The following is a 27761-nucleotide window of genomic DNA, read 5'->3' on the forward strand; positions in this document are numbered from 1 at the left end:
TAGAAAATGAGCTAAATGTAAGATTCATATAGTCCCATCACTGATGATTAAACAAAGTTTTTGCATTGATATTTATTACCAACTTCCATTCATGTTTATGCCTAGAAAACAAAGCTATGCTGTTCATAGATGTATTCATGTAGCTGTCAATTTAACTATATGTAGAGATCTAAGGAGAAGCTACTCGCTGCTTGGAGCTTGTTTCCTGGATTAAAGGGAATTCTGAAAACGATAACACACAGAAAGCAGAAAAGGGGAAAAAGCTGCCTGAAATAAGCAGCCAATAGCTGAAACCCACAGCCTACATCCATCCTACCGAGCTGTTCTGGCATTGTACGCTGGAGCTGTTGAAGCGGAGGGCGGTGACTCTGTGGCTGACTCCCTGGATGTGGAGGACACACTCATAGCCCCGCTGGCCAGATTGAGGCTGTGGCAGGTTCTTGGCCTTCAGGGTTATAGGCTTCACCTCCCCTGCTGGGATCAGAATCTCCTCAGAACGCACCAGCTGGGGGCAGTCCTGGAAGGAACAAGCGCAGGGCAGAGAGCACAAGAGTGTCAATAAAGAAGAAAAAAAGAAGAATGGTGTATTTTGTTGTTTAGGTCGCGAGCAAGATGAGAGGAGTCACGATTCCACATGAGAGGGATGAATAGAAGATGTGAAAAATACAGTAAGATGAAGTAGAAATCCATTCCTAGTTAGAATTTAAACGTGACTGATTTGACCTTTGAAAACGTCTGAACTGATACTAGAGTGTTAAAGGACACATTATCAAGAGAGGAATTATATAACTGCTCATTGAGAATGGTATTAGTGATTTACAGTACAATTCAGCAATTAGAGGTCAATTCTGACAGCAATATAATGTTAAAGAAACATTCGCATGATCAAGATCAAAATCACAGCTTTAAACATTAAAGCTGTGACCTTTAGCTTTGCACATCCTTCGAACTAGAGTCCTTTTAGATCATATATATTCAAATATAGCTTTAGAATGGGATCAGCTGTGTTAAACAGCTGCTGCTTCTGCCAGACAGAAAGAAGCTGGTCTCTATTCATAATACTGCCACAGAGTAAAGCATCTCATCTAATTAATACAACTGAGAGACTCACACAGCAAATACATATGAGCTGAAACACTGCTAGAGGGCTATCCACTGTGGTGTCAGCAGGAGATCCATATGCACTGTAGCTTAACATCCAAGAGAGCAGTTACCAATGCACATCTTGCTCCTCTGCCAATGGGTTTAGATCAGTAAAAACAAATATTTAACAGCATCCACAAGCAGATACCAAAGTAGTGCATGTATACATAACACATGCACACACACGCATATTTGAAGCAGTTTGTTCCCACCTCAAATGATTGACATGGTCAGAGTGATCTTATGTCATTGCTGAGACATGCTAAGCTCAATAACTGCAGGGATAATAGACTGTTAATTGCTGCTGCAGAGAACAAGAGCTCTGAATGAAAAGCACCATTTTGGAAATAGAAGAGCTTAGACAGCTGTCTTTCTGAAGACGTGCCCCGAGGCTGACACAAAGCTGGAACACAGAGCAGGATGCAGGCAGGAGGAAACTGAGAGAAGAAATGCGCGTGAGAAGGGGAGAAAGAGGACGACAGAGGAGATGATAGGTTAGCTCATACATGCGTGTGTGCGTTTGTGCACGCGTGTGTGTTCCACCAACCTCAGAAGCGTTGACTCGTCCCTCCTGGAAGGAACAGCTGGAGGGGTCATGGGTGCACAAGTTGCGGTATTTGCACCAGTGGCAGCGGAAGGCGCTGTTCACACATGACAGACACCTGCAAACACACACATGTGCACACACACACACTGAGTGAGGGGTTCTGGAAAAAAGATTCAGCACAGTCAAGGAGGGACAGCGAGTTTGCCAAAGTTGGGGAAGTGCCACATAGGAAATGAGTTCAGATCCCAAGTGGGCACCTGCTGTTGTCGTGCCCTTGTGGTTGGCACGGCACCTAATAGCTGCTGGGCCAAGTTCTCCCTGCATATATTTTCGACTGCCATACATTAATACCGTGTGTCAAGTGTGAACAGGAGGTGGAATATTAACCCTCACAAGCACAATCAGATGGAGAAAGAGTGAGAGAGGGGGAGAGAGAGGGTTGAGTAATGAGGACAAATAAGACACTGGCGCAGCTTGATCCTGCAATTACCATTAGCCCTGAATTGTTAAAGTGTTGCTGTAATTACTAGCTGTTAGGTGTGTGTGTGTGTGTGTGTGTGTGTGTGTGTGTGTGTGTGTGTGTGTGTGTGTGTGTGTGTGTGTGTGTGTGTGTGTGTGTTTGCACGCACAATATGTAAGTGTGCGTGTGCTTGTGTCACTAGAAGCATACATATTGTACTGCCAGTGGCCAAAACCAAATTTAGGTTCTTTGCTAAAGTAGAAGTTTCTGCACTATGATGCAAAAATACTCCATTGCAAATCCTGCATTCATAAAGATCAAAAGCACTGTGTTGGAATTACACCTCTCTATGTGCCATCGTTGTAAGTCACATCACTGGATTGTTATTGCTAATGTATTATTGCATAAGCAGCATTTTAATATAATAAGTTGATAATGTGGAGCTATCGTTTATCTTACTTTACTGTAAGACTACACATTTTATATTAGATGGTCATTGCAGGATTTTACTTCATGCAATCCAAAAAGTAGGGAAATCTCATTATTAATTATATTCTATGTCTATTAATTGCATTTCAGTACAGTACTTAAGCGAGTGCACTTTCCTTTACGGTACATGTTACACGGGTGAATGGACGCGAGATGAGCAAATACAAGAAAGGACAAGACAATAGGAGGAAGTGCAAATATGGTGCTACGAATCATGTTACTATCTGCACGTTGCCATAGCAAAGAACACTCACGTTTAATTGATTGTGATGGCATTTACTACACTATGTATTCAAGAACTGTTGTTCAGAGAGCGCGTGTTAGTCTCAGCTGGCCCTCCTTCCTTCCCTCTATCTGAAATAAGGTGCACACTTGCTTATTGTGAAATATTCATTGGCGCAAAAGCATGATCGGTATATCTGGCAAGCACACTAATTAAAAAAAATATGGCTGATTTACCTTCAGGCAAACTAAGTGTACAGTTTGTGTGTGAGAATGAGCTGGAACTGGCATTGGAGCATGCAAGGAAGAGTGTATGCCCTTTTCAAGTGTACGCATCTTTGTGTGTTTGAGCGTTTGTGTGTGTGCAAGCATGTTTGTCGTTGCCGATTAACTGAGCTGATGTGAGAGCTGGTAATTGCTTCCTGTGCTGCTCAGACAGGGTTCTCAGACAGCAGACAGCCATATGAAGCTGGGGAAGAAGAGAGAGAAATTGCCACCTTTCATCTGGAAAGGAGACCATGGCTAAAACATTTTGTTTTGATGTCGAGGGGGTAGTCAAAGGATAATGTGACACGCTATGATTCCTGCACCCCCGCTAGTATCGCTGCTGTAATACCCTGATTCTGCTGCTCTCCACTCAGTGATACTCCCAAGTCAGCGAGGTCTTTGGATCTCACACAAACAGAATCTGCCACAGTGGAATGAGGCGAGCAATTGCACAGGCAACGCACACACCGAGATCTCCAATCCAGGGATTCAGTTCGGCATCACTCAATCGGGGACGGACGTGGCATGAAAATGGGCATGAAATCCCTCCTGAAGACCTGCTCAGCAGAGAGGATAGTGTGTCGTAGTGCAGCATGTTGGAGGACAAGGCTTCATTAGCACAACAGCACAGAAATGTCCTGTTGTGGGGCACAGGAAGCAGCCAGATCAGATTGCATTAGTTTTTACAGAGTATATTTTTAGGGGGACTGGGACAGGCTAAGGTTAAGGACAAATTGTAACTAACTCCCAGAGCATTGATTCAGCGGTATTGGACAGCAGGTCTTGGGCATTGTTTCTGTCAAAGAAGAGAGAATGAATGGATTCAGAGAGAGATACTCACAGTTGGTGGACGCTGCAGTTGTAAAACTTGACCTCTGTGCTGATGAGCATCTGACCAGTCTCCTTAGAATTGAGCCTGAGCTCAACGCCTGACCAGTCTGAAAGAGAAGAGACAGGAGATCAACACTTATTGAATACCTGAATTCCAACCTAATGAACATCTAAAATCTTTAAATTATTTTGCATAGTTGTGATCAGCAGACTTAATTAAATCTTATGCTCATTAGTTTCCGCAGTATGTCTCAATCCATGGTTCTTGGCACAGACATACACAGGATATTTAGAAAGGCAGCATTTCTTGTGAGAAGTTGTGTATACATATATATATAAATGCAAGCTGAAAGAACATTACTTGTGAATATATACAGTATATGTAAATGAAGTGTGCAAATCTCAATCTCTCACAGAATGATTTAATCAGACAGAAGTTTGTTTACCTGTGTTTTGCTGAACAGAGTTGTGACTATGCTCTGTAATAACAGCCTCTTATCTCTCCCCATGAGAATACAGACTCCATAAATATGTGCGTGTGCGTGTTTGTGCATGTGCATGTGCAGAGCAGCCTGAATTTTCAGATGACATTCAGCGTGTAGGCGGCTCGACTGACCCTCAGTGCTCTGTTCTCTCCACAGCACCTGTTGGGAATCAGGGTTTGCTGCACACGAGTCTGTGCAGCAGGCTCACAACACACTTCTACTACTGCACACTTGTCTCACAGGATCTGAAAAAGTAGTGCGGAGGTCCTGTCCACACAAAACCTCCTCTAGGATCTTTTTCCTTGGTGGAAAAGAGTGCTGCCTATTTTCTTTAATGAGTTAAGTGTCCTCGCAGTTTTATCCTTAACTCTCCTTCCGCCCCCTCGTAGAATTTAGTTTTAATTTCTCCTCCATCATTTTATTCTCCTCTATTATTTCCCGCTCTTCTCCACCTTTCATCTAATTTCCCGTTCTCCCCTCCTCCTCCTATCTTCTTCTCTTCTTCCCTCTTTTCTCCTCAGGCCATCGGCACTGCATGATCTGTGTTGATGTGCAACAGATAGAAAAGCTTGCTAGGGGGACAGGAGATGGAGGAGGATAGCAGGGAGGTCAGGAGGCCCCGGGGGACTGAATGTGAAGTAAAACAGGTGGATGGATAGCTAGATGGATGGAGGGAGGGCTTACAGGGAGGATTGGCTGACATTTACCTGGGGGACAACATTCATATTAGGGCCTGATGCACCACTCCCCATGGGAGCTCTGGGCAAACAGGGCTGTCATTTACTCACAGGGAGTAGGATTACCAAACCCCCAAAACACACAGTGATTTCCACACGCTGCACATGATATATTATTCAGGGTGTTTAGTTTTGACACCCTGCAGCCATCTTGGCTTGCAAACAAGAGGCATTTATTGTCAAACAACAGATGTTAATATTCATAATGGTATATATGTTTGCAAATAAATGGATGCCAGAACCGCTGTGATATATTTATTTTGTATATTTACCATGCTGGAGGAATGCCTGAAAGGTCATGAGATTTCTATGAATAGTAAAATGGAGGTGATTAGCATATCTTTATTCCTGGACCTAAAAGCTGTCTTTGTGTCTGTACATCTAAGATATCTCCTTGTTACATCCTTGATTTTGTGAGTCGAAGTAAAAATTGTTGATTGGCTCTTTTGACCTCTGCTGGAATAAAATTCCTTACTATCAGTAAATAGAATGATTGTTTGCTATATGCTTGTTATTTGCATATTTATCACTCTCAGAAGTAAGCAACAGACCAGCTGTCTGTGTCTTGGCTATGCTAAGACAGAAATCGAATCACTGTCATCCCCTCTAATTGCCCCCTGACTCATTGAACTTGCACGTCAGATCGTCTCCTATTATCCCAATCAGAGGGAAGTAATTTAGTGCGCTGCAGCTGGACCACGGGCCAGAGAACCTCCGTCTGAACCTCCATCACATCTAATGTGGCCCAGACTTGTGTGTAGCACACTTCACAACAGGACAACTCATCTTGAATCAGTGGGTGCTTGTTATGTACACAGCCATCGGTTAAATTAGCTTTGGATCACTAAAGATGTTTCAGTGAGTCTCCAGTTGGCCCAGTCCGGTATAAACAACAGGGAGGGGCAGATCCAAATCCTACAGTAGTGTTGTTTAGATGTGTAAAACGTCTTGTCTAATTGCCATGATCAAATAAGTCTGTTGTTGACTACATACATACAAACCACTCATTGTCTTGCAGTGAATATATTGTAGTAATAGTGTCTGTTCGATGTATGTACCTTGGTCAGTGGGGATGAGGGGGACATCCTTGGCAGCAGGAGACACACAGAGTATCTGGTTGCCATTGACCTGCCCTTCCACCTCTGTCAAGTTGCCAAAGGAGCATGTGATGCCTGCAGAAAGGTCTGGAACATCGCTCACCTTCACCAGAAGCTGCATACGGAGGAAGCACAAGACAAAGGTTTTGATAAATGCTTGTTGTGAAGAACATTTTGAGCATCGATCCAAATGGGAAAATTTCACATTTGTAAAATGTGAAATGTTCCTATGCTACTCGACACAACAGGCTGATGTGCAATGTGTCATATTAGGAAAGAAACTTGTGAAAATCCTATTGCACTACACTAACGGACATTAATATTTGCATCTTTGGTAAAGAGAGACATGACAGGCTGTGAAGAAATTGTGAAAAAACACAGTGGCTTGAATACAACAGTATAATAAGCTCCAAACAGAATGAAAAAAGAACACACTGCCGTTGGCAAAGCTGAACATCCACTTTGCCAAGAATTGTTTCTGTGCCATAAAAACCAGCATAATATGGGAAATAAGACTGTATTTAGATCTTAATCTTCCATTTGTCCATAGAAGATATTATTCCAGAAGCAGAGACAGAAATTGTGATCCATTCTGTGGTCAATACACTCAGCTGCATGAAGAAGACTGGAAAAAAAAAAAACAGCCACCAAGCAAATATTATTTGTTCTTTCCTCTTTCACTAGAATCCACGAGGAGAGACAGATACAGGAAAAAGTAGCAACAAAAACTACACACATAGACACATACAATTTGCAGTACATATGCAATAGAGCACGCACATGCAGATGCACATAAAGGCGTTTGAAGTCATTCTCTGGAGAGCAGTGACACTGGGGCTAGAGCGTTCAGCTGCTCTGCCTACAAATAAATGTATTCTGCACAGGGTGTGTGATCTGGCTCTCCAGCCAAGAGAGGCAGTCTGGATAATTATCACCATGGCATTTCACAGCCTTGTTCCATTAGCTGTTATTTTTGGGCCATACCGTTTGAAGTTTCTCTTTGTTTTATCTGCCTCTCACTAAACACCGCAGGGCTACTGGGACAGGCGAGGCAGCTGAGCAGCTTAACTGTAGGTCTTTCAAGATCTGCTGACTGTTTCAGTAGCTGACTACACTGCCTCTCTCGTTAGCTGGCTTACGCTGGTACCCATTGAGAGGACGGATGATTTTTTCCTTTTTTTTCCCTTTCTGCTGAGGACCTCTCGTCTTCCCCCTGTTTTACTTTCACCGTGTTTGTGTTGCTTCACTCGGAGGTGTCAGAGAGATCCTTGATTACAGCAATCACAGCAATCAATGTCTTTTGTTCAGTGCAGAATTCCCCGAGTAACCTCTCACATTAATTAGCTCTCATCATTCTCAAACACACATATACAGATAAACACTCAAAATTGGCTTGCATTCTCACACACACAAACTTAGACACAGCAAGGCCGCTACAAAAAAATAAGCTCATCTCTGAGTTGTAAGTTTTTGCTCTTTTGGTTCCTCTGCCTTCCCAGATGATGATGATGATGATGATGGTGGTGGTGGGTGATTTAGTAGCTTGGCAGCAACCAACCTAATTGGTGGCAGATTTTTAGTAAAGGTAATTTCATTGTCTTCTCTATCTGTCTGCTATCGGTCTGAGTGCTCACATGAAGAGGATGCGTTGTCATGGAGATAGATGTCTGAACCTGTCGAGTCTGTGTGAACATTTTGTGAATGGCTCGGTGAGATGACCCTGTTGCTGATATGGATGTAAAAAACACGCGGACATGCTGCTAACATGTAACACAACAGCTTTTAGCAAAGTGGACAACAGAGTAAAGGTCTTCTAAGGAGGAGATATTAGTGCCGGGTGAGATACTACCAAAAGGACTGGCACATTAAGCAGAATTTTTTATGCTTAACAAAAATACACGGAAAAAGTCTGTGCAGCCTATTTGTCCATTTTGCTGTTGTGAATTTTGAAGAGGTCTGGAGATGTCTGCTGTAGAGACGTCTCAGAAGAGCCTAGTACCACTTGGGCTGTTACTTGGATTAAAGTGTTGAGAAATCATGTGAAAATCTGCAACACAGAAAGTCTTGGCAGAATGTTTCATATTTTAGTCCAAATAAGCTGTTTTTGAGCAGTACAGAAGTATAACAAAAAAACCTTGTCATGCCTGTAAGTAGATCTATTTAAATCTGACATCTCATACTAATCTGAATAGATTGTTTACTTGTGTGGATGAAATGACCCCTCATCAGAGAGGGTATCTAAAGCCAAAGTAGGTGTTAGTGAGTGCAGATGTACAGCTATCACCAGAACTTGGACAGACGGAGCCTTTCACTGATGATCTTTGCCTGTTTTGACTCAGTCCATGTGGAAATACTGTACTGCACTCGGACAACTTTAACACCCACACACCCACCCACACAAACACGTCTTGGCACACATATTGACTGCTCTGTAACAAGTGAGCATATGCATGCTGAAACGCCCACTTGAAGCTCTCACGAAGCTTCCCATCTAATGTTTATGCATCACCCACAATCAAGACTAGGTGAACTGCTACGTGGGATCATTTAAAATGCTCTGCCTCTGGTACGTGGGTAGGAAATATGTAGATAGGAGCTAATTTTTCATTGTCGAATTTGCAAGCGGCGGATGGGATTGGAGGTATTTTGTGTATTGTGTGTAGGGATATGTGTGTGTCTGTGTGTGTGAACTTACAGGTACACTAGGTTCTGACACTGCGATGCTGTCTGGGTACACGGTGGCCTTCACACACTGGTTGAGAGAGGCGGCGAAACGGTACGGCTCATCTGCACGCTCACACCGATTCCTCTGAGAGCATCTGAACAGAGAAGAGAATAAGGGGACAGAGATAGGCGGGAGTTACGGATATTTGCTTTTCGAACATGTTAGTTACATTAGGATATAAAGCTATGGATGAAAACATGAAAGTAAAAAAGCAAGATGCAGCCAAAGTTTTAATAAAACAGAAAACATTAACAATGAAAAATAAAGGGAACGTATGATAACAATGGCAACAACAGTGATAGAAATTAATACGGATGTTAAATTAAATACTACAATAAAAACACTGCTTGACAGTTTAAGTTGGGAGTAATAAAGACAAACTGTGACAGAAATTAAAACTCTATCCAAAAAACAGAAGGAAGGGGATGGAAAAAGGAGGATTCAATGTCAAAAACACTAACAGTAAACATTGTCTGAGAAAATTAAACAGTGTTGTAGTTGGAATAAAATAAACATCCAGCAGCAGTGCTGTAGGGAGGAAATAACACTGTCACTGTCTCCTCAACATGATGTTAATAGCTCATGTTTGTGACAGGAATGACTACCCATGTCTGAATGCTGTAGTTTATAAGACACTGTGTGGGCATTTATAATTAAAAGAAATGCATATCGTGCACTGTTTGACTTTAGGTCTGTCCAACAACAGTTTTAAAATGACAACAGATGCTGCTTTGGGCTTCTCTGCTTGTTTTTCTTATTCTGTATTTGTTATGTAGATTTGTTTATTTGGTGTTGATCAGGAATGTGAATGTGAAATGCTCTAGAGTCTGACTACAAGTTATGTTGTTGTTACCAGACAGTTTTTTCCTCCCTCTTTCGCTTTGCAAAACAGATGGCATATTGAAATATAATTTGAAATGTTTTTGCTATTTTGTTGGATTGGTTAAAAACAACACTTACATCTGTTTGCAATTCCCCCAACTCCCCTAAAAAAACAAAACAAAACAAAAAAAAACCACTGCAGAATCAAGTCGGGGGCACAGCGGTAGAACCACTTCCACTAGTGGGTAATTTAGCATGAACAAACTATGAAGCCACAGTACAAAGCACTACACACCCATATTATATCCTTCAATCACCGCAGATGTAACTAGTGCAAATTACAAGACGCTTACTCATAAGAGATCTTAATGGTCAGGCAGTGTATACACCGCCACATCTCTCATTAAAACTCGACCGCCTCCCACTTCTTATTAGAGCTGTGTGTTCCCTCCACCCCATTACTGAAAAGGATCTCTATCCTCATCCAACCAGCAGTCTTCGTGTCTGGCTAACTGGCTGACTGGTCACAGCAGCTCTAATTGGACTCTGATGGGTCAGCCGCTGTCCGTGGTGCTGATGTGCCACAACAAGCTCTGCCTATTCTCCGCTGGCTGCTCAATGAGTGTGTGTGTGTGGCGGTGTGTGTTAGGGCCCATATCATGCTTCTTAACCACATACTCTCACATATACTGACTCTAAGCTACATCTTCATCCACAGCCTCTGTGTGTAATTATGTTGTCAGAAGTTCAAGCCAGATCCAGCAGACTTACATGTACAAGCACAAACACACCGATGTTCACACACATACAAACACTCATATTCAGAGTACTCTCTAGGGATTTTAGAGAGCAGAAAAGTGTAGAATTAGTGTAGCAGTGTGAATCTTCCACTGGGAAATGGAGCACCGCATCAGCAGGATTTTTCTTCCCTTCTAAAATGACTACCTGGTTTTTGCCTTTACTACTTTGGTAACTGTATTTCTTCACTTTAAATGTGACATTTTTTATTCTCTTACCTCTTTAAGCTACACATTTGACTTCATCACTACAAAATCTGCCACATTTTCTCTCCCTCCACTACCTGTGCACGTCTCTCCCCTTTGTCTCACTCTTTCATAAGTTGAAATTAGCACACCTTTCTTAGGCAAGGTGTTACTCTGTCTGCAATTTGGCACTTCTTTTACATCCACAATGGCAGCCGAAAATGATACTTAATGTGCTTTCAGGTGTGGGCTGCGGCACAATGTTTTATGCATGTCTCCGAGCTGTATGGGTACAGATGCAAAAACCTGGGCAGTCATTAACTGACAAAAAGCTCTGCATTGATTTTCCTCGGCGTGACTTTTTTTAAAAAATAAAATTCATTTCGGTGGGGTGAAGTAAGATGAGAGTGCGGCAAGGGGGTGAGGCAGCGGGGGTGGAAGGCATGCAGGATGACTGCTGTTGCCATGGTTTCAGGAGCCGGCCATTATCTCTGTGTAGTTAGAAGCTGACCCCTTGCCTCTCTCATTAGCTGAAGTACATGCCACTGAGTGTTGACTACAGTCCTGCCTTCCTCATATTGCCCCTCCTGACCTCCTCGTCTGAGGACCCCCCTTATCCACATGTCTAGCCATAGCCTGTCACTCAGTGGCTCCATCACTCCATTCCACACGTGTGTGCATACCTCCATGTACGTACAAATGGACAGTACAAATACATGCAGTAATTTCAGTCCATCTCCTGTAATAAGCGCCTCATAACAATTTTTTCCTTCCGCAGAAGCTTGAGGCAGTCGACCTGGGTGTTATGCTCTCAAAGCCCTGTCCATGGTGCTGAAGTAGCTGCTTGCACCTCCATTATTACTCCTCTCTGGCATCAACAACTCCTCTGCAGTACGAAAGCAGTCCAGAGCCATGTAAGGTGAGCTGCTACATAAAAAAACACACACATAAAAAACAAAGTCGAGCATATTGTTTACTCCTGTGGCAATTTGTGTGGGCTGCACTGTTGGAGCTGCAAGGTGTAAATGAAGCCTAGACATGTTCTGTGTAATCCAACTCTGTAACCTATATGAAATGTATGGTGTAGTTTTTAATGTTGTGTCTGCAAGAGTGCTTTCCACAGCAAGGACGGGTGAGGGTAGCAGAGGCCAGACGGTGGGGTCCATTCCACTGCTGCCTGTGTCTTATCTTATTGCCCTTGACAGGAAATTACACCGTCGTCTCGTCTCGGCCGAGGTTTGACTGACAAGCAGACATATGAGTACACACAGCCATTCACACACGTACAGACACACAACCTCTGGAAGGGACCATGGCCACATACAAATAATATGTACACTCATTCTGACACTCACATCAGCATGAACATGTGCAATCCCCTGCATTTAATCCTTCACACATTTATACACACCTTTACATACACACACATCACAGCCTTGACAGCAGAGCAGGAGAGGCATACGACGGGGAAGGATTTCTGTTCTTCCAGCCCTCCTCCCCTTCCCTTACGACATCTAAGGACTTCAGTGAAAGTGTGAAGGCCTGTCTGATTGCAGCTCTCGCTGTGAGCACCGTGTTTAAAAACAGGAGGAGAGAACAGAGGGGGAGCCATTTTAAAATCACCTTCCTTCCCTCACAAGACCACAGAATGCCATACCGAAAGGAAAGTAGAGCACGGCAGACATGCTTTGGTGGCGGGGTGGGGGAGGACTGGTGGGAGGGGTAAGATGTGGAGGATGAACTAGATGTATATTGAATATTTGATGTGCCTAACAAAGCTTTACTAGTTTTAAGTGGTAAGCCATTATGTAGGAGAATCACTGGCATGATTTGATTTGCCTGAATGGAACTCTTGTCTGCAGATGCTGAATTTCTTCAGAAATGCATGTTAATGTAAACATGTATGAAGGCTGATTGCAAGGGGACTTGGACTCCCCACACATGAAAAGTGGAAACATTAGTTGAGCAGTGATGTGCTTGCACTGCGCTGCTTACACGCTTCACACATGTGAACACACACAACGCTTCCTTCCTTCAGTGTTTTATCCTCATCCTGAGTGATTCAAGGCATTTGTTTCACTAAAATGTGACAATATCCATTTAAATGCAGGACACAAGTGGTACACAGGGAAGTGAAGGAGGCAAAATAAAAAAAATAAAAGCAGGATTTGAAACCACTACAGAGATGGTAAACTCCTCAAGTTTCTCTGCGGGGTTTGGCTGACATGTGAGGGTTCAGTTTGAAACCCAGAGTTCATGTCAGGGGTCAAACTCAACCCCTGCCAGCTCATAGTGTGTCTCCTGTGGCGACTGGTAATGTCACTGCAGGACAGGACCCGCAGGACACAGAACAGAGCAGAAGCACAACCCATTCACCTCATCTTCAGACTTCTGTAGTGTAAAGTGAGTCAACTTGTACAAGCACAAATAGTAAAATGCTCACACATATGAGGTTTATGCAAAAGTGTCAGTCTGTTAAAGATACTATGTGAGAGGGTTGGAGAGGGGAGAGAGAAAGAAAGATTTACAAAGACACCATTGCTCAGTGCTCTGCATCAAACTATAGCTTTACTTGTGTGGGCTGAACAGAGAGAGAGAAAAACAGAAAAAAAAGCCAGAGGAAGCAGTGCAGGGATGGAAGAATCTCAAAAAGAAAATCAGGCGAGAGATACAGACACAGTAGGTTTTTGGAATCATTAGCTGTATTATATGTTGCCTGCCCACACATACACTACACACTGCAGTATTTCAGCATGTAGCCGACGTGTACCAGCCCTGTGTGCTAGGAATCTATGGAAATATTGACAGGCCTGCATGTTCGTGATCGATATCTCATTAGGCACCATTGGGAAGATGGATGCTGCTTCCTTCTGATTCCTAACTGATGATAGCTGATGAGTTGGCCATTAGACACAGTCTGACATCCACAGTGGTCTGAAGCAGCTATTTTCATTGTGAGGCTAATTGTTGATGTCACTGGTGGATTAGAGGAGATTTTATGGTGGTTGTCGGACATCATTTGCAGCACAGTGAAGAACGTGCTGCATTAACAAACAGTCTAAAGGAACAAGCTGTAGTTATAACAATAAGACTTAGGTTTCTGGTGGAAATACAACAACAAAAAAATTTGTAGATTTCACGACAACAAAACTGACTGCTTCCAGTTATCCGGCTAAAGAATTGTGCCAAATCCTGACTGTTCCTGTTGACAACGTGCACCTATCCAGTGTGCTTCAACGAGGACGCTGCACCAATCATTCGACAGCATTTTAGGTTTGTGGCACTGATTTGTGAAAAGTGGACAGCTATGCCAATCAGACTGGGGTGTGGGCTGTTACTGAATCAGATCTTAGCAGTTGAGCCACAAGCAGCCTGACAGTATAATACAATACGATATCAGAGTGTAGTGGCGATATACTTTTCTGCTCAGAGCAGCGATCAAATGCTGACTCACTCTCTGCTGGGGCCTACTACACCAATAGCCCTAAGCTGTCATCCTCACAACAAACTAGCACTAATTTTGACACATGCCGAACAGAATTTTTAGGCACCTATTATGTAATAATAACCAATCATCGTTCACTGCGGTAGTCAATTTGTGAAGCTTGTAAAAAATATTCTGACTCGGAGAAATTTGCTATACTGGTTAGCTGCTGACCTTGGCACCAGATTGCTCCTGGACAGAAGTCAGACTTCCTGCTAATCCTGACAAATCTTAACAAAACCGCTCAACCTCTCCCAGAATGCGGGAGCGGGTTGAGAGGATGGAAGGACAGCAGAGTGATGGGGGACATTCTGAGATGGAAAAGCCTCTTTTGGGCATGATTAGACAGCTAATCTAACAGCGATGAGATGCCGGCTAAGGGAGAGAGAGAGAGAGAGAGAGAGAGAGGGTAAGCATCACCATAACTCCATGTTTTTGGATTGTGGTCAGACGAAGGCTGAACTACCCATTCACATGGCTGCGACTGAAGAGCGCTCGAGATGATGAGCTCCCTTTGAGCTGCAATCAAAATGCTGCTCGGTTTTGTGGGCCGATGAGTGTGCAGCATCAAACACTCTCCGTCTCTCATTCTTTCCCCCTCCTCATTCTTATCCTCACTCGTTTTTTCCCTTGCATTCAGTGGATGCCTAACAGCTGCTGGTAATTAAAGGACTTTAGAGTCTCACACCACACTGAATCAGAGGAAGAAGAAAGAAAGCAGAAAAACAGGGAAGACACAGACGCCACTCCTGGTCAGTTCACTGCCCCATTCTGCCGCTGCAACATTCTCTCTTCCTCCTCATTGCAAACCAAACTAATGTCCTTCCATGTTCCTAATTAGCCACCTTCGAATGCCGCACTTCAATGAGTGTGCACGCACAAACATAAAGAAAAACGTAGAGGGACACAGGGTTCAGAGGAGAAGAAAAGAGGATGGATATTGTGGATGGCAGCTGCAGAAGGAAGGAGGAGGGTGATCAAAGCGAGGGGTGTTTATGTGTGGCAAGCCAACCATCTCTGGAGTGTGGAAGAGCTGATTCCAGAAGGGGAGAGCGTCTAAATGGAGACAGCGCAGTAGTGAGAGGAGATGAGATGAGTGGCATAGTTTAGATGCTAGCTTTGCTGTGAGGGGAGTGAGGGAGGTGCAAACATGGGAAAGGGGGGAAGACAATTTTATAAAATCAACACTGGCTTAGGGATGGATGACAGAGAATTGGGGAGATGGAGGGAAAAAGGGGGCTGAAGGAAGCTGTAGTGAGCACAGCTGTGGATGGCACAACGGCTGGCAAGAAATGTAATTTTGGGCGTGTGAGATGAGGGGAGCTCTTCACCAGAAGGGTGCAGCTGCATTTCACCAGCAGTATTTGACAGATACTTCCTTCTATTTGCAGGTATATATTACATTCATGCAGCTAACAAGACTCATGTCACAAATCCAGTTAATAAGAGTGTGTTTCCATCAACTAGTCAGAGAGGACTTGACAATATTATGTAATTAACTGAGCACTCTGATCTCTGCATTTCAATGCAGCTTCCAACATAAGATGGCATTGTGTTTGTATCAGCCATTATGGTTAATTGTGATTGGCAGCTCAGCATTGTAAACGCTTTGTCTGAATCAGACACTGTAGCATTCAGAAAATCTCTTTTTTTCCCCCCACACTATTTATTGCATCTTTTCCATCTTAATCAAATGTAGAAACTTTTCCATAATTTTTTCTGGTATTTTCCACTCTGTTTGTTATGCACAAGTTGAAAATGCATCTCAAGACAGATACTTGAGTTCAGAGCTGCTAGAAGAAATTGCAGCTCTTTCAAATGTTTGTGGGTGGACCCATATGGTTCCACAAGAGCAGCAGAGAGAAGAGCAAACTATTCTTTCCCTAACTTCTTTCTGCTCTCTGGAATAACTCAGCCATAGCTGACAGGGGTCCTGCCACATTCATCTCAGGGTCAGAATGGAGAAAGGGGGATTAGGATCAGAGACAGGTGGCACAAGGGTTCACAGTGTTGAGAGAGCAGATGGCTCAGCTAACCAAAATCAGGGTGCTGACCTTCTCTCCCCACATACAGTACAGCGGTCTACACAAGTGTTTGTCAAAAAAAAAAAAAACGACCCCATGCACGCACGCAGGCGCACACACATTCAAACGTGAGCCCTCTCACACGTACTCAAGAGGGTATTTACACACCAAACAGCTGTTTCCTCGTCACAGTTGCCTTTTACGATAACAGCTCCAAAACCCACTCACCTTTTAGCATTAACACCTCTTACATGCTGTGGATTCGAATTCCAGCCGACCTGAATTATTCCATTCCCTACCACACCTACACAAAAGCATATGATTAACAGTCTAGCACGGAGGCTTCTGTTGTGGTAAATGATCCCTGTGTGAAGGCATGCAAACTGCAGAGAATACGGAGCTTTCGTCAGCCCCTCCCGATCCTTTGCAAGCACATGCTGAATTACCTTGTCGCTAGGCAATTATTTGTCCTGTCCCAGCTTTGGAGTGATGTAAATTACTTTAAGTGCACTTTGCAGGGGCCGCCATCACGATAATGATGATTGCAGCGGTGCTTTGACACACACAAATATTCAGCTATACCTTTAGAGAGAGGGTCTGCATTTCGGAGGGGTGGTAAGTGGGGAATTCAAGACATAGCAACTAAGAAAAAGCTCAGACTGATGACAGAAAGTGTGTGCTTAAGAAACAAAGAGGGAGACGGAGCAGAATATCTTTCAGCTTATTTAGCATTGTGTTGTATTCATCTTCTATCCCCAGTACACCCTCGCTTTCATTTCATTTAAATACAACCACACCAGGTCTATTTAAAGATAAACATCGCAATGAATAACTCATGTGCATTATATAATAAATACGTTTGTTTTCAAGTGTGTGCTGCCATTTTTCTATGAGATTTTCCCTCCTGTCTGGCTTTCTAGAAGTTAGTTCTGTTGCAGTAATTATTCAGCTCCAGCAGGTGTCACTCATGGCTTCTATGCTTGCTCTTGAGGTGGGCAGTAAATATCCCTGAACTTTCTCATAGGTCAGCATCACCAGATCTAAACCATGTCCATTATAAATACACAGGCACATCAAATGCATATAAGACTCTTCTACACAGGGCAAGCTGTCAAAAAAAGAGTCTTTTTTGTGATTTTTGCCTGTCTTTTCAGATCCCAATAAACCATGCATAGGCTGAATTATACCACGTCATGTCAAAACAGGGCAGCAATCATTTTGACTACAACAAAAGAATCTGTGTATCCGAGGCAGAATTATTCATTTCCAGTCAGACACTGCCTCCTCTCTTCAAACTCTATTTCATATGAGATATATGTTTGAAAAAATAACATGCCTGCCACTGTGTGGGCAATTTATTGGAGATGTCGATATGAAAAAAGGTCTGTAAACAGACCTGATGGTGACTGAGGGATACTCACATATTATGCAGAACACACCAGCCACAGTGTGGATCCCCAGAGCTCAGACACTCTCCACAGGTCCCGTACTGCTCACACGACTCGATGGGAACTTGGGTGACCTGAAAGCACATTAAAGGGTCGCTGTCAGTGGGCAGCCAGACAAACAACATGCGAAAAAAAAAAAAAACAAGTATAAATGAGTTGATGTGTGTGAATTCCAGAGGCCTGTTCACTCATACAGTCACATTCTGACAGATCACTGATAAAGCATTTACTTTCCCAAAAGCAGTAACGGAAGAAAAGAAAAAAAGACGTCATTATTCTGACTCCTTCAAAATAAAACAGTGTTAATTGTTTTTGTTGACCTGATCCACATAATGATGTATGTTGCCCCGTATGTTGATGTGCGAGGTGTCAACTGCTCAGCCAACTGTTGCATTTAGCCACACAAACAGCTGTGAGCAGCTGGGATCAGTTGGCCAGAGAAAGCTGTTTCTCTGCCATCAATGGGCTTTTGTGTCCAGCAGGGCATCTGTCCACCTAGGTAGAGCCTGAGCAAACACACTTAGACAAGGAGGCGCAATGACAGACGGTTTTCAGAAGAGAATGTTCCAGCTTGATCACAAAAATGCAAAACGTGTCAGGTTCAAGTTTAACATCAAAAAAAAATATCTTAATCTTCAAAACTATTTTATCTGCTGACTGCAGCATAAGCGTAAAAATGGAAAGTAATTACTCCAGTTGTAATGTAAAATATAAACAAATGGAGAGTAAAATTGGTGTTTCAAAGTAAAACCTGTTTCAACTGTCAACAGCAATAAATTTGAATAAGCACTTTCAGCACAAAGTAAACACACTTCACACCTTCATGTCACTCTAATCCATGTCGGCAGAATCATATAAATAAGGAGCAAACATCCTTGTGCCTGCTGTATGAATCTAAATGACTGATGCTATACCTACACAAATACAGGGCTGAGAATTTACATACTGTACTTGAACACAGCACTCCAGAGAAGTACAAGCTTCAAACACATCTCCTCAGCTCACCAAATACTGAGAGTATGAGTCAGCTGAGTTGTTGTGCGATCCACAGGCCTATTTTCAGCTGCTACATAACATGTACTCATCTCTAGGTCGATTTATACACATATATATGAGTGTATGTGTGTGTGTGTGTGTGTGTGTGTGTGAATGTAGTTGTGTCTTTGTCTGTATCTCTTTGTCTGCCAGATAACATTCTGCTCACTCACATGGCAATAAGTCTGTTTGTTCAGCACAGAGGTCTGTAGAAGCAGAGGTCAGTGTGTTTGTGTGTGTGTACGTGTGTGTGTGTTTGTCTGCCTTTAAGTGTCTCATGGGGCCACCTTACTCACACCTGTATCTCACTGTGTCAGCAGGAGTAAATGCACACACACAGACACATAAAGCATCAAAAACACCACGACTGCACAACACACGAACACAGCCACAAGAAAAAAGACAGGGCCGAAAAAGTGAATTTTAGAGTCTGACGCAGATACATTTTTTTATTTTATTTTATTTTTTTTTAGTTCTGTATGTCTTTCAATTTCCTGGCAATTGCCTTGTTGGATAATGACAGCAGACTGTGACAGTGTGCGCCCTGTTCAGCTCCAAACCTCTGGCTCAGATCAATGCCTAATAAGTGGCTCCTCCGTAAAATGTGGGGGAGTGAATGAAGGGTGCAAATAACACCTATTAAGTGTTTTTCTGACCCCGTGCATATCGCCCACAATTGGGTGATATTAATTGCTGTTAGCACCACGGGCTGGAATTAATTGTCGGCTAGGAAGAAATAACAGCAGGGGTGTCCATCAAAAGCTTGTCTGTATTGTATGTAAAGCATCAAATTTCAAAACAGCTGACAGCAAAATCCGGAACATGTGTCTGCTATCGCGTGGCCTACTGAAAAGTTGCAGTCAGCAGAACTGTCAGCTGCTGTGAAAACTCTGAGCTATATGTGTTGCAGCCTATATATGCTCTCTTTGTTTTGTCTGTGCCCCTCTAAAGCTCAATAACCATCCACCTGTCTGCCTGGTCCCAAACCCTGCGGCAACAGAAAAGACGGGCTTGAGGACAAAGAAAGCCATTTACACGGTGGGACGTTGACAGTCTGTGTGGCAGTTCCACCATGGACACTCCTGTTAGATTAACCCCCTGTCACCTCAACAAACTCTATTTGTGTGTATGTGTGTGTCTTGCCTAGCTTCGGGACAAACAGGTGGCATGCTGTAATGAGCCGCAGACGGGGTCACATCAGCAGCAGAAGCTGCATCTGATGACAAACAAGCCCACCAGGAACGAGACTTGGCGCAGGAAGCAGCAACACAGTCTGTGTGTGTGTCCCAAAGCCTCTGAATCTCTCTTAACCCAAAAAAACGTCTTCAGAGCCTTCTCAAACCATGCGTGAGGCTGGTGAAACTTTAGAGTCTAACTTTCACAGAGGCCCAGGATCATGAAAGGGTTACAGTATGGAGACAGCTGTCAGTGGGGGAAAGTCAGAGAGTAGTTGGGGGGAGCTTGGGGTGTCCCTAATGAAGCAGTGTCTAAAGACAGACAGACACACAACGTTGTCAGCTGATACAGTAAAGACTTAACAGTGAGAAAAAACAAGGTAAGGGGGGTAATGTGGAAGAAGGAGAGCAATGTAAACAGGTAAACAAAAAACTGGGAACTGAAAAAAAGCATAGATTAAGACAGAAAGTGTGCTTCTGTGTGCTGTACATAGATATACACACATATATATATATGCGTGTGTGCGTGTCCCTGTGAGTGTATTAATGTTTAGAGCAGCATGGGCCAGTAGTGGAGGTGAGGAGAGGGGGAGACGGGGTGAGGGAAGGGGGGATCACAGCAGCTGCTGCCCAGCACACGCTACAGTCACTCAACACAGCAGGGCTGCACAATGAAGCCCCCTCTCCCACTGCGCGTACGTTTGTGTGTGTGTGTGTGTGTGTTTGCATGCACAACATGCACAGTGCCATAACGGATGTGCAGATTGTTGTTCCTGTGTTTTCAAGGAAGACAAAGAAGCTCGGCATGTGATCCGGCAACGTCTCCAACTTTCTCTGCCTCTGTTTGCCCAAGAATACATTCACACCCACAGCTGACCTGAGGTAGACTGATCACTGTCAGCGAGCAGCACTGTGCGCCGCCTAAATGAATGCAAATCAAATTCCAGCTTAAGATGACCTTAGCAGGGGGTTATTCAACCAGAGAGGCTACAGTGGAGTCGCACACTGGAGCAAACCTGGGTGACTGACTGACAGCCGAGGGTTAAAACAGCTTCCTCTCTTTCAAAGTCTCATGCTGAATAGGCCGCAGCTTTCATGATTATAGCCAAGCCCTCACTAATGCAGCCCTATTCTTTCTTTTACTGAAATGTATAGCTGGGGATTTAGGCAGCAGTATTAACACATAATAGCCTTAACAACACCTCTATACAAACAGCCACATTTACTATCAACCAGAATCACAAAATCAAACAGCAACAGTGGGTGCATAGAGAATTATTTCTTAATATCACCTAATATCATTTTTTGTGGAATGAAGTAATGTAGCATTAACCTGGCACCTCTTGCTGTCATTTGGGGCCACCAGCAGCAGAATTTTCATTATGTGGCATTATAAAAAAATAAACTCAGCTCCTTTTAGTTGCAGTTGTGTATTAAGAAAAAGGACAACAGTGAGGTGACAGTATTACAGAGGTGGGAAGATTAAATAGGTTGCCTCATTTCTAGTTTTTCAAAACAAGAAAGGGTAAAAAATCCCACTGCACATTGTGATTGAACATTTCATTTTATCCTGCATCATGTATTTATCTTTCCCCTGCACATACAACTGCAGCCACACTTACCTAGCCACAAAACCAACTCAAACCAGAACCACCTTCATGCACCCCAGATTTAATTCTTGTTTTACAGAAGGCAAACGGTTTCTATGTCTGGTCATGTACGCCACTTACATGCAGGTATAAACATATCCTGTTTTCTTCTGCTGGTCCTCAGGCTGTTTTGAAAGCTGCTCTGACCCATGCTCAACTTTTGTTAAATACTTAAAGGCAAATCTTTGTTCATTTGCTTCCCTTCTCACCACACACAGTGTCGGGTCCCTGTTTCTTAATTTCATTCTGAGTGGAGATGAACACAGCAGAGGATAGAGGCATTTGGTTGTGGCACCCAAGAAAGGGCTGATAATGCATGTACATTAGAGAGCAGAAGGAACATTTTCATCTGTTCCACTGTCTCCGTGGCCTGAGAATGAATGGTGGCTCCATTTCAGCTCTTCTGCCCTGCCGCCCTGAGACCCAGCCATGCTCACCACACCTCTGTGATGGATGGGGGCACAGGGACAGAGTTGGTAGAGAAGACAGAAAAAGAAGGACTAAAAAGGAAAAACAAAACAGATAAAGGAGGACAGAACGGAGAGGAAACGGCCCGTTGCTTTGTGTTCTGATGGGAGCTGGTCTCTGTGTTGCCAGATGTGCCACACCAGGTTGAGCGACAGAGGAAGCAACAGAAAGAGAAAAATCCCACCGTCACCAGCAATGGAGAGGAAGCTATTTTGCAAGCTGTTGTCACGGCAACAGCCCTGGCTCTGACCTCAGGAACACCCCCACATCTACCACCACCACCACCATTCCCTCCAACCTGGGAAACCTTGAGCAGTGCACGGTAAACAGCTGGCACCTCTGGGACTTCCTGCCATCTACACCTCCTTTTAAGCATGTATAGAACAGACACATACACACTGGCGGCTCCCCTACACCCTATCCATTTTTAATGAGAGTTAGCCAGGCTACCACGTCACTGGAATGAGGCACATCGATCATGAACACAATACCCATTCCAGCAGAGAGAAAGAGGGAAAGCATAGGAGGGGTGTATCTGAGTGTGTGTGTGTTTGAGCGGGCCTAATGACAAAGGCACAAAAGCAGAGCAAATACTTGCTGCTGAATGAATGAAAACCAATGAAATCTACAGGCCCCCGAGTCTCTCACTCCCACAGTGACCCTGCAGCCAGTGTTTCTTGCATTCAGGCTACCTACACAAGGACGTCTGAGCCTTTTCCCTGACAGGCCACCCTTTAATCTGCTCTAGTAATCCTACTGAGGCTCTTCCTTAGGACAGCCGCTACATCTCCAGTGTCCCTTTCTCACTCTCCTCCTCCTCCTCCTCCTGCTGGTCCCTCTATTCCTCAAACTCACAAAATCCATCCACTGTACTCTCTAAGACCCAAACAAATCCCCACTGTAGTGTTGCGGCAGAGCCATTTCCTCCAGCTTGTTGACATCTGCCCGCAAGGACTGGCATTCTCTCACAGTAACAGCAACAACAAAAATCAACTCTGCATCTAAAGCGAGGGCCGCCAATCCCTACTGACTCTGTTTAACTTTGTAGTTCGAGACGGAGGTCAGTGTGCGGTTCAACCCAATCATCAGTATCCGTCCTAAGCCTGGCGGGCCCTGAGAAGAGAGGTGAGGGGTTCTGTTGAAGTGTTGTGGCTGGTCCAAGGATAATCGGGCCACAACACTCAGACCAATTACGCCCAGCTTGATTAAGGACAGAACAGGGGCATGTTCGTGGTCGTTGGGGTGGGTGTGGGTGCTGATCCTTTGGAGGCCTTGAGTTGAATGTGCAAAGACACCACAACAGCTGGGAGCTTTGATGATGGCTTAAAACCCACATTCCCAAAGCAAATGTGTGAAAGCAATTAATTACAGCTACATGTGCACATAATGGCAGCGCATAAAAACACTCCTCATCATGTACATAAAAAACTACAACTGCTTTTTTCCCTGGAGACATACTGTAGCTATCTGCTGCTGTGTTCCGCGCTGAAAGGAACTGCTTTTAAAAATGCTTGTTTCTGCTGTTGTTCTTGTTACAGATGTCAGAGGGCTCCTTGACAAGCCATTTGAGAGAACCAAGTTTTGTGCAGAAATGCACAATATTGATTTTTGCTACTGTATAACATTCATTAAAGAACTGTCTCCGGCACTAATGCCGGATAGGTTCAGATACATGGAAGTAAAATAAATTCAATGGGAGATACGGAACTGTTGTGCATTAGTGCTTTTTCTGAAGGTCAGACCCTTTTATAGTGGGTGATTTTTAGAATAACTAATTTTGAAGTAGAGGAGATAGCATCCACAGAAAATACTACCCATTGATTTTAAGAGGCTAAACACGAGAGAGGAAAAGCGGACACAAAATGAAAAGATACAGCTCGCCTCGTCTACAAACAGCCATCTCCTACACTCCAAAAATGATTAGGTGTAAAAATGGGAGCTTTTAACCTTTATTGTCACAGCCCGGTCTCTTAGTGCATCTATTTCCTTATTTCTCTCTGTGTATTCACCCACTCAAAGGCAAAACACTTGCTCATACACATGCGTACACATTCATGTTGTTTATTGGATTTGGCCTGAGCTCCTAGATTTGGGTCAATTGAAAACATCAAGACACTGTAGCGTCATAAGTCTGGGTTTAAAGATAGAACAAAAGGGTGAAAGGAGCTCGTCAGAAGGAGATATCAAAATGCAAACACAATAACCGAGACAGCCACACTGACTGACGCTGAACTGATACGGGGCTAAAGTGGACATCAAGGACAAACCGTTAAATTTTTTTCCCCCAAATCCCCATGACAAGCAGCATCGATTGCCCACCGACAACCCCACCTCCACCCCATTTTAGGGCTCTGACCCCCCCAGCCCCATCCTCCCAATACCCCTCAGTCCCTGGCAGCTCATCAGAAGTAACAGACTGGTAGGAGACAAACTGCCAGGCAGCAAAAAAAGGGGGAGGAACAGGTCAAGCATGTGCCTTCTGACCGCAGTTTGAACTCTGAAGCCAAGTGGTCATTAAGTGTTAATGCAGATCCAGGAACAATAACTGTTTATTTAAAGTGGTAATGATACAGTTCAGTGTTTTCTTCCTGACATGTCTTGTAATGTATAATAATTGCCGTGGTGGTTGCAGTGGAAAACATAAATTGAGATCTCTTTCTAAGGATTTTCTGTGGACTGAGGTGTCTCCAAGCATCATAAAGTATACAATTGTGCAGTGGCTGTATATAAAAAAGGGAGATCTAAGTATTAACAAAAAATATGTCATGGACTCGTAGGCTGAACTACTACGTGTGACAAAGAGTAGCAAATTACATTTTTGCTAGATAAAATAAATACCTGCGTAAGAATACTGAAATATTCATCCTGAGATACGAAACTAAATTATAGGTTTTGAACACCGTTAATCTAGCTGACAGCAGCTACAGCAGTACAAACTAAAGAAAACCAAATTTCTTTTAAAAATCTTTCAATCTACATTGTAAGGCCTTGTAAAGCAGTGAACTGGTCTGCTCAGCTCTGGGTATTAAGTTCCCCATTCCCTCCCATACTGTTGGCCAAATATATGGATTAAAGACAAAATGGGGCGGTGGGCAGTAATGAAGGTGGAGGAGGGACATGGGCCTGTCTCCCAATCTCTGTTTATGTCTGTTTGTGAGTGTGTGTTTAGGTATTACAGACTAGAGGGAGGAGTTGCGGGGGGCAGTGAGGCAGCGGCAGCAGTGCGAGTGTAGAAATAATGGAGTGAGGGAATCGACCAGAGTGGAGGGCGAAAAATCCAACCAGTCAATACAGCTAGGAGTGTATCAATTATGTATGACTTCAATCCCCTTTTTGGGCAAGGAGAGGAGGGGAATAGGTTGGACCGAAAAGTGGGTGTGTTTTGATTGAACTTCAAATGTGTTTTTCTATATACTGCAGATCACTAAAGCCCTTGGTGCCAACAGCTTTAAAATGTCCATAACACCGTTCAATAACTTGTATCAAAAACAATGTTTATAAAAAACCACAGAGAGAAACATCAGATTTTTACCCATTTCTGGCTGTCTTTCTTTTAGTCTGTCCATCACAGCGTTTTTCACTGTAAATAACCAACCTAAAAGGGAACGCTGTGCTAGGTAATAACCTTAGCGTTAAAAATCACGTCCATTTCCTCATGCATGACTTAGCAGCTTCACTTAAAAGCACAATGTCAAACGCTGCTAATGATCCCTCCACAGCCTTTACTGTTATCCAGATACCATGTGCACCTTCTTATACAAAGCAAAGATGTTGAGATGGATACTGATGATATGATCGGAGAGTCACTGGCTCTTTTCTCGACCCTTTCTCGCCTTTCTTTTCCACTTATCTCCCCATCTCGTCCCCTATTCCTTTTCCCCTCCTGAACCCACTCTTCCATGCTCCCGTGTTCGCTCTCCTTTGCGGCTCCTAGTCGAGGCGGCCTCTTTGCTCACTAATTCAGTCAGGAGGCTAAAAGGAGGAAATTACATCCATGCTGCCCGACCACTTTGAACTCTCAACCCCCCTGCACCATGCTTGCTCACTGGCAACTGGTTTAAAGGCCCACACTGACATTTAAGAGACAGAAACAAGGAAGCTGTGAAAGTGCCTAAGAGTGTTTGTGACTGTGTATGTGTACTCATGCAAAAACTGACATAAAAAGTGACACCGTGACATGCCATGATGACGCATCCCAGTTTAGTATACTTAATTAGATTTAAGATTAGTTTAGTAAATCAACTCATTTGGATACTAACACTATGAATGCCACTTTTTTGGTACTTCAGTGCAGATTCAAACAATGCATGTATGCATTTTTACATCACACGTGGGCTCAAGTGCTTCTGCAACATACCTCAAATAAAAGCTATGAATTAGGCGCAATCTATTTTTCTGCCATGCTTCAGTCATAAATGGCAACATTCCACCACTTAGCCACCATCAGACATCACTAATGCTAATTGTATAGTTTACGTGGAAAAGCAGCCACTTCAGCTCTGAATATGATGTGAAATTAGCAGGGGATTGGAAAATCTTTAGCCCGTTCTGTAAAACTGGTGACGCTGTAAAACAATGGAGGTCAAGTATGCTTAACCTGCAGTAGAAGGAAATTAACGTGGATACTGTTAGTGAGCCTGTTTCCATGAGTGATACTCCCACATTTGAAGCCTGCCTTCTCTTGCGTCCCTGTTTTTCTATATCTCTAGGTCAGCCCATAGCTACGACAGTGAAATCCACAATGTCTGTCTACATACCTGCCCCTCCTCATTATTAGCTTTGTTTGTGTCTTTTCTTTTCCTGCCTGCATTCAATTGAGCCTTTTCCACTGATTTTCTTATCTGTCAATCTCTCTGTCGTAACCTATTTTTACCCACCTGTCTGGACAGCTTGTCTTTGTGACATTCTTCATGTTTGTCGCTTCACTGTACCTCTTTGTCTTCCGATCCATCTCTGGCCTGTCTGTCTTAGTCCAACTTGCCTGAGTATCTCTCAGTGGGATCCCAGACTGTCAATGCAGCCAGTAATGAGGTGTATGCTCCAGTCAGCATGTGAGGAGTTAATAAGGAAGCAGCAGAGGCCATCACACATCAACAGGCATGAATGTGTGTGCGCGTGTGTGTGTGTGTGTGTGTGTGTGTGTGTGCGGAAGGGGAGGGTGTGAAGGCTATGGAGCCTCCCTGGCACACTTATGGCTGTCTGTCGACCAACGGGGGTATTGATTTGGAGGGTAAAAGCAGAGAGAAATGAATTCTGATCCACAGAGGGACTCCACAGTGCATGTCTGAGTGTGTTAGTTTTTTTTTGTAAGCCAATGTGCATATGTGTGTAACATTGTGTGTATGTGCGGGCGTGCGAGCATGTTTGTTCTCTTTGTCTCAGCATCTCTCCCGGTGTACATGATGTACATACAAATGAAGGGCTTGGTTACACCCCGCTGCTGTCAGGGCTGTGCATAAGTGCAAGCATGTGTGTTTGTGTGTGTTTGTGCCTTGAATGTTTGTCTGCAAAAAGTGAGGAAGACAGACAGGGAGGGTGGCACTGATTGCTAGGCTCACGTGTTAAGGGACACTTCTTATAATCCAAAACTGTGTGTTCTGTTCATGGTCGCATGGACAAAATACTCCACAGCTGGACTTCTGTGCTGATATGCTAATGAGCCTCGGCTAT

The 27761-nt window shown here is 43.7% G+C and overlaps 1 protein-coding gene across 3 annotated transcripts in view; it reads right to left on the bottom strand.

Moving 5' to 3' along the window:
• Window positions 1–27761, bottom strand: part of plxna2 (plexin A2) — a 173157-nt gene that overhangs the window by 58210 nt on the left and 87186 nt on the right. For all 3 annotated transcript variants that reach the window (XM_035958021.2, XM_023293175.3, XM_035958066.2), the window contains exons 5-10: window positions 17738–17838; window positions 8974–9097; window positions 6240–6393; window positions 3970–4066; window positions 1691–1805; window positions 317–517 (exon numbers count right to left, since the gene is read on the bottom strand). In XM_035958021.2, the coding sequence (XP_035813914.1) occupies window positions 317–517; window positions 1691–1805; window positions 3970–4066; window positions 6240–6393; window positions 8974–9097; window positions 17738–17838 (792 nt within the window). The remainder of the gene's footprint in view (window positions 1–316; window positions 518–1690; window positions 1806–3969; window positions 4067–6239; window positions 6394–8973; window positions 9098–17737; window positions 17839–27761) is intronic.

This window comes from Amphiprion ocellaris, chromosome 8, assembly GCF_022539595.1.
Source record: "Amphiprion ocellaris isolate individual 3 ecotype Okinawa chromosome 8, ASM2253959v1, whole genome shotgun sequence".
In the NCBI taxonomy this organism is placed as follows: Eukaryota; Metazoa; Chordata; class Actinopteri; family Pomacentridae; genus Amphiprion; species Amphiprion ocellaris.